The sequence below is a fragment of the Malurus melanocephalus genome, unplaced genomic scaffold (genome assembly GCF_030028575.1).
Source record: "Malurus melanocephalus ecotype Western Australia unplaced genomic scaffold, MMel_1.1 scaffold_811, whole genome shotgun sequence".
In the NCBI taxonomy this organism is placed as follows: Eukaryota; Metazoa; Chordata; class Aves; order Passeriformes; family Maluridae; genus Malurus; species Malurus melanocephalus.
In genome coordinates, this window is record NW_026624043.1 from 175548 (window position 1) to 181828 (window position 6281).

General features: G+C 42.5%; 1 protein-coding gene across 3 annotated transcripts in view; it reads left to right on the top strand.

Annotated features, from left to right (window-relative positions):
* Positions 1-6281, top strand: part of CCDC148 (coiled-coil domain containing 148) — a 34758-nt gene that overhangs the window by 9618 nt on the left and 18859 nt on the right. For all 3 annotated transcript variants that reach the window (XM_057385326.1, XM_057385327.1, XM_057385328.1), the window contains one exon: positions 214-420. In XM_057385326.1, the coding sequence (XP_057241309.1) occupies positions 214-420 (207 nt within the window). The remainder of the gene's footprint in view (positions 1-213; positions 421-6281) is intronic.

The following is a 6281-nucleotide window of genomic DNA, read 5'->3' on the forward strand; positions in this document are numbered from 1 at the left end:
AGGGTCTCACTGCAGGGCAATCTCTGCCCAGGACACTGCAGTGGTTCCATCCCTCACACTGCAGAGTGCACTGCCCTGTGCTGTGGGTTCTGTGGGAATATTGGTGGTAAAATAAAATTCATTATATAAATTAATGATATGCAGGGTTTGCAGAAACGCCTGCAATTATTGCATTGTATTTTCCAGCCTTTCTCAAACTCTTTCCTCTGGCAGGTCGCTCAGGAGAAGGCTCAGGCTGCTGTCCATTCCATCCGCAGCCAGCGCAGAGCGCTGCTGTTAAGCTGGGCTCAGCAAAGCCGAGCCTTTGTCCTGAGAGCTGTGGCTGCTGCTGCTGAAGCCTCTGCTGCCCACGAGGCACAAGTGCTGCTGGCTGATTCCAGGCAAAAACAGCTGCAGATCTGTGCTGAGCTGAAAACAAAGGTATGTKTGGTTATAAACCCATCACAAATCTGTGTCCATTCAAAATGAGGTGTTTTASATTTACATYTAACTCTTTTCAGAGAAATAATTGRTATCTGTCTTCCTTTCCGTTTGTTTTTAAGAATGCTTTCTAAAACCTGAAACAATGGATCCCATAACTTGTTTGCCCTTGTTATGGAAAGTTCACAATATTCTGAAAGGTGATTTACTGTGTTAAGAGTTAAAAAAAGATACAAATATCTGTGTGTTTTTGGTGAGTGAACAGAAGAAAGTGGGAGGAGGCTGGACACGAGGGGAAGGTGCTGTGATGTTCATGCCCAAGGCCATTGCAGGAGGAATCCCATTTCTGGGTGTGAGAGGCATGTCAAGATTTGTTTAAACTGCTCTCTGGGRTTYTTGACTCGCACAGAAATGAGYAACTGAGAGCATGCACCATGTGTTATCCTCACTTTAGCAATATTCTCTCTGCTGAGCCCTCACTTTCCAGTGAAATACTAAACACTGGATTCAAGTTTTCTACAAGAAGGAAAACATGGTCCAACCTGTTCTGTGAGGTGGGATTTTGATGTTGATGCTGGTTTTTCACTTGGCAAGAATACAAAAGCCCTTCTGTSTTGTTCTGGAGCTGTCTGGCACAGAAAATACTGAATTTAAACACTTTGGGGTTAGAAACTGAGCAGGACAAAGGGGGATTGCTCTGACTCTGGTGTCAGCCTTCCCTGGAGCAGGGCAGGAGGAGCAGCTCTCTGGGGTTTGGGGATGTTTGCTGGGTTTTTTACACACATTCCTCTCTGGAATGTCTGTGTGTTCCTTACCTGTGCAGACAGAGATGGAAGAGCCAATTATTCCTCAACTGTGAATTTGAGTCACTGTTACTTCCTTTGTTTCTTTTATTTTTCTTCYCCACAAGAAGTAACAAGTTCATTTTGGAGCACTTTGTTGTTTCCACACAGTTTAAGATTCTCACAGATGCGCTGAACATTGTCTGAAAGCTTTTTGGGCTTTTTGGATTCTCACCTCCTGTTTCCAGACTGTTTGAAACTTAAACCCATTAGGCCTCCACTTTTCAAGGGTGACCTTCAAAGGGATCTTTGTTAAAATGCTCAACGTTTGAACAAAACCAACTCACCTGTTTCCCAGAAAAGAAGAATGAAAAAGGAACTTTTTTCATGAGAGGAGGAGATCATTGTGACCTTGTTTTGATCAGCTCCACAACTGAAAGGGCTGCAGGACGGAAACTGAGACTGGSACAGAGTTTGCTCATCTTCAGAGAAATGGTTCTCCATGTACCCATGGGCTCTGCTTTGTTTTGGTGGGGAAATGCATTTGAAAGCTCAYAGTTTGCCCAGTTAAAGTTCATTTTACACTTGTCTTTCTGCACTTCTGGACTTTGCAGCTATAGCCTGTTGGCCACAGGAAGCAGCTGCTGCAGGTAAAGGGAGCCAATTGACMCAGGTAAAACCTGACAGGGATCCATAGCATGGGGAAAAAGTGACTCTGGGGAAATGAGTGTACAGCTGGAAATTGGGGATAGGGCTGTTCTTCACCTTTCCTTTTCAGTGGTTGATTGACCTAGCATTTTGCATTTCACTGAGTTTCACATAAGGAAATCTTTCTTTATCCCTTTGCCAGGGGGGCTCTGTAGTTGCTGTGATGATTTACCTGTGAGTAAACCCCAAGTATGTTTGTGAGGAGTTGTGTCTGACTGACAGGGACYGAGATCTTCATCACAGCAGCAGATTTCTGAGAGCCACAGCATTTCTGTTCCTGTTGAGCTCATCTGTGAAAGGAGGTGGTGGCTCCCACACGGTGAGATGTGATCCCTGACAGGCTGTGCAGGTGTAATTGGGGCAATAACCACACGATATCATCCAATTTTTGTTGTTGACAGAGGAAGAGAACTGTATCAACCAAAGGTGCAGCAGGCTGACTGAAAAATACATGATTTAAAGCTGTTTTAAGTGCCCTAGAAGCATCTATGCCATTGGTGAGACTCTAGGCCTTGTGACTGACAGGAAGTGAAAATTTAAAAGYAAAACAGCAGAGGAGTTAACATTTGTAGCAGTTTTTACTTGGGAAAAGGAYTTTCAAATTTTTATTCCATGTTCCATCCATCTCATGGTAGATCAGTGTGTGTCCTTAACAGAAATCAGAGTCTTCTAAGGAGGAATTTTGGAACAACACAAGGTGCTCAGGTGAAATAAATCAYGGGGCCATATGGTTGTTGTCTGAATGAAATAAAGTGTGAAATGGATAATGCTGGGGAGGAYACACTGTACATTCTCAAAGAGGAAATGTGCCTGGTCCAAATCCCTGTTTGCCATGGGAAGCAAAACAAAACAATCCCTGAGGGGTTTCTTTGCTGAGTGATCAAGAGTTATCAAATCTCCTGTGCTTTGTGCTGGGGGATCTGTTCCCTCCAGGGTTCTGGGACAGGCTCTGTGGAGAACAAATCCTCCCTCAGTGTAAAATTCCWTTTTCTAAACAACATGGGAAGCAAGTTTTTCCATGTCACAAGGCAGATAAGGCATGGACTCAGGAGGGGTCATTTCAGAGAGTTCAGAGTGGGGTTTGAGGTACTTGCTGTATTACATCACTAATTCAGTTAAGGTCTGCATGCATTCCAAACATTATTTGTCTTCTTAATCTACCTTAAACCATTTGTAATCTGTTACTTTCCATCTTCACATAAAACACTTGTAAAAGAACACTCGAGGGCAGACAGAAGGACAGKGGCATCTCCTGTTTGTGATGCTTAGGGGAGGTTTTTCCTTCCTCAGCACAAAGCTGTGCCTGCCTTTAAACCTCTTCCTTCTTTTGTGTTCCACCATTAATCCCCACTCCAGTACTAAAATCTCTCGCAACACATTGTGAATTTTGGGAGAGCAGCTCTTGCATTTCTTGTCATGGTGGAAAATAAGATGAATTAATTTTAAAAAGAAAGCATTAGGTGGAATTAAYGGGGTATTGCAAATTGTACAAAGCATGTTGCAGACTGCTTTCCTTCTCCTTTCCTGTATTGTAAGAAAGGATGTGGCAGTAACCTCAGGAAAAAAAGAAATTTCCCTGTTCAGATTGTAGTCAAGTCACTGATTTAAATGCTTGACTGAGAGAGGAGATCAACATTGAAGTATTACAACTGAGTGTTAAAAAATGTCTGCAGATATATCACATTAGTACTTAGACTATAATCTGATCRTTTTGAAGGAAACTTTTTTAAAAAATAAATATTTGAATAGTGAGAAACTTAAAAGAACAGTTTTCTTTTTCAGAAGCATTATCCATTTACCACGAGTTGGCCCATTCATTTGTTGGACATAAAAAATACAAGGAAGTTCTACTAACCTAAATTTGAAATACAGCTACTCATGTTTGTGGTGAACTGAGAGCTGGAGGATGCTACAGTATTTCCCAAAATGGATGTGAGCAAATGTCCAAGACTCCAACATTCATCAGAGAGGAGCCAGCTCTGACTCCGTACTAAGTTTTTAATCCAGACCTACTGAATGTGGAGTTCATAGTTTGAGGTCAGCMCAGCATTGATGAATTGTGTCTTTTGGGCAGGTAAAGCTCATGCCTGGTGAGTGTGCAGCATTTGCAGAGATTGTCTCTATAAATTTGCCTTGCTCGTCCTCTCAGTGCTCCTTTTCCCCATTTTCCTGTACCCTGTGTTCCATCCCATGCTGTTGGTATTTCTGTACCTGTCAGCTCCTGTTGAACTCTTCTCCCAAAGTGTTTCTGACATGTGCCCATTAACATGTGCCTCTGACACACCCAGAACACCCCAGAACTCCAGCSTTCAGAGGAGCAGGGATTACCTGAGCCTGGCTTAGAGCCTGCTCAGTTCTCTTGCTGCTGGGTCTGCCAAAGCTTGTCAGATACAAACACTCATCTCTTCCAGCCTGTGACATTGCTCAGTGATAACTGAAGTTACTCGAGGGTGGGTAACCAGACAGCTCCTGAAATGGTGCTTTCTCAAATGATCTTCAGTGAGGAAAGGGCACCTCAGGCAAGCAAAGGTGGATCAGAATTTTGCAGCAGTAAAGGACCAAAGGAGCTCTCCTCCCTGCATGGCAGATGGGACTAGCAGAGAGAATTCTGTAGCTAAAGGAAGGAATTTAAATAAGCAGTTGTAAATAGAAACAGCCTACTGAAGGTTATGCATGTGTGAATGTTTAAGCCTCCATAATATTTACACATGTTAATAAAATGTTGACACTGCTGTTGTCGAGAACAGAAAGATGTTCTTGATAATGCTGGATGAGGAAAGAGAGGAGCTCATAGGACAAGCTGTGAGAAATAAACTGTTCACACACTGCCTTGAGCAGAGATGATGTGATGTGCTGTCAGCCCAGGAACTGGCACAGATCTTGTGCTGCATCCCAGAATTTTCAGTTCTGATCCCAGCCCTTGTGACCTGAAATTGGTACATGTTGTTCCTCTTCATTTCATGACTGAGCCTTGTGCTCAGTTTTTTTCTTCCATATTCCTTTTTCGGATTTAAACACTTATATAGCTGAAGACAATATTCTGTTATTGATCAAAACAGTTCTTTGTTACTTTTAACAACTTTTCTGCTTTCTTTTAAACTCTTAGAGGAAGCCTGTGGAGCACAAGCTGCTCAAGAGTACCAGTCAAAAATCTGTTAGAGGTGTGATCCCCCATTGTTTTTCTAATCACAGTCAGAATGAGATTGTCTTCTGAGATGAACAAACTTGTATATGTGTTATTTCATAATTACCCTATCAGCAAATGCTCCAATACTGCTCGAATTCTCCTTGTAGGTCTTGTGTAGGCCAGTCAGATGCAGAATTATTAGCTTTTACCATTAATTGTTTGTCATTCAAGATCCTGTGCAGTCTGGATGTGATTCTAGGTGCTGTTCAGAAGTTTTCAGGGTTGAAGAGTCCTCAGTTTAGAGAGAAAGGGGTGGGTTTTTAGAGCTGAAAGGTAAAGATATTACCTGTTCATATCACAATAATTTGCTGTTGATAACATGTGGATGTCAATACCTGCAGATAACCTCTGCCAGGGCAGGAGAGCTCAGCARTGTTCCCAGGGACAGGGAGCATTTTCTTYCTGCTGAAGCCTCTTTGAGTGCCCWATAGCCCCTGCCATGGGSAGATTGGGGKTTGTATTTATTTTAGGTGTTTGYRTGGCTTTTCAATGCTGTGAACATACTGAACACAGAATTGTGAACATTGAACTGCAGAGCACAGACAGCAGGATGTGTCTGGGTCACTGCCCCCAGCATGAACAAAAGGTGGAACAGCAGTGGTTCTTAAAAGGTGGAACAGCAGTGGTTCTTAAAAGGTGGAACAGCAGTGGTTCTTTGAGTGCTGATTCTTGATGGGATGTGCAGTGTGGAGCCCCAGTGCAAAGCTGAACTCCTCCTGCAGTCCCTGACATATTGGCCATTTCAAACCTTCCTGGCAGCTCATGGGGTTCCTGATACCTGGAAAAGGAAAATGATATGTACAATGCTTATAAAAAAGCACTTTCTAAATTTAAAATATTATGGCTTTTTCATATTGTTTGGACAAACYCCCCCTGCTCTGTAATATTTCAGACTCCAGGGGACTGTTGTTAATATACACTTTAATTTTTTCCCTTTTATAAGCTCTAGTATTCACACCCTGAGGCACCCATCTCATTAGCTATCCATTTAGGAATACATGCATACACTTTCTATTCTTATTGTATTTCTAGGAATAACACTGTTAATATTTTATATCTCAATGCGTGGTGCTTCCAATAGTGCAAGGCTTTTTTTGTTATTATCAGTTGGTAGAATTACACATCAGTAGCAGGTCTCCTACCCATCCCAGTTCCCTGGCACTGTCAGCTTTGCTGGGGCACAA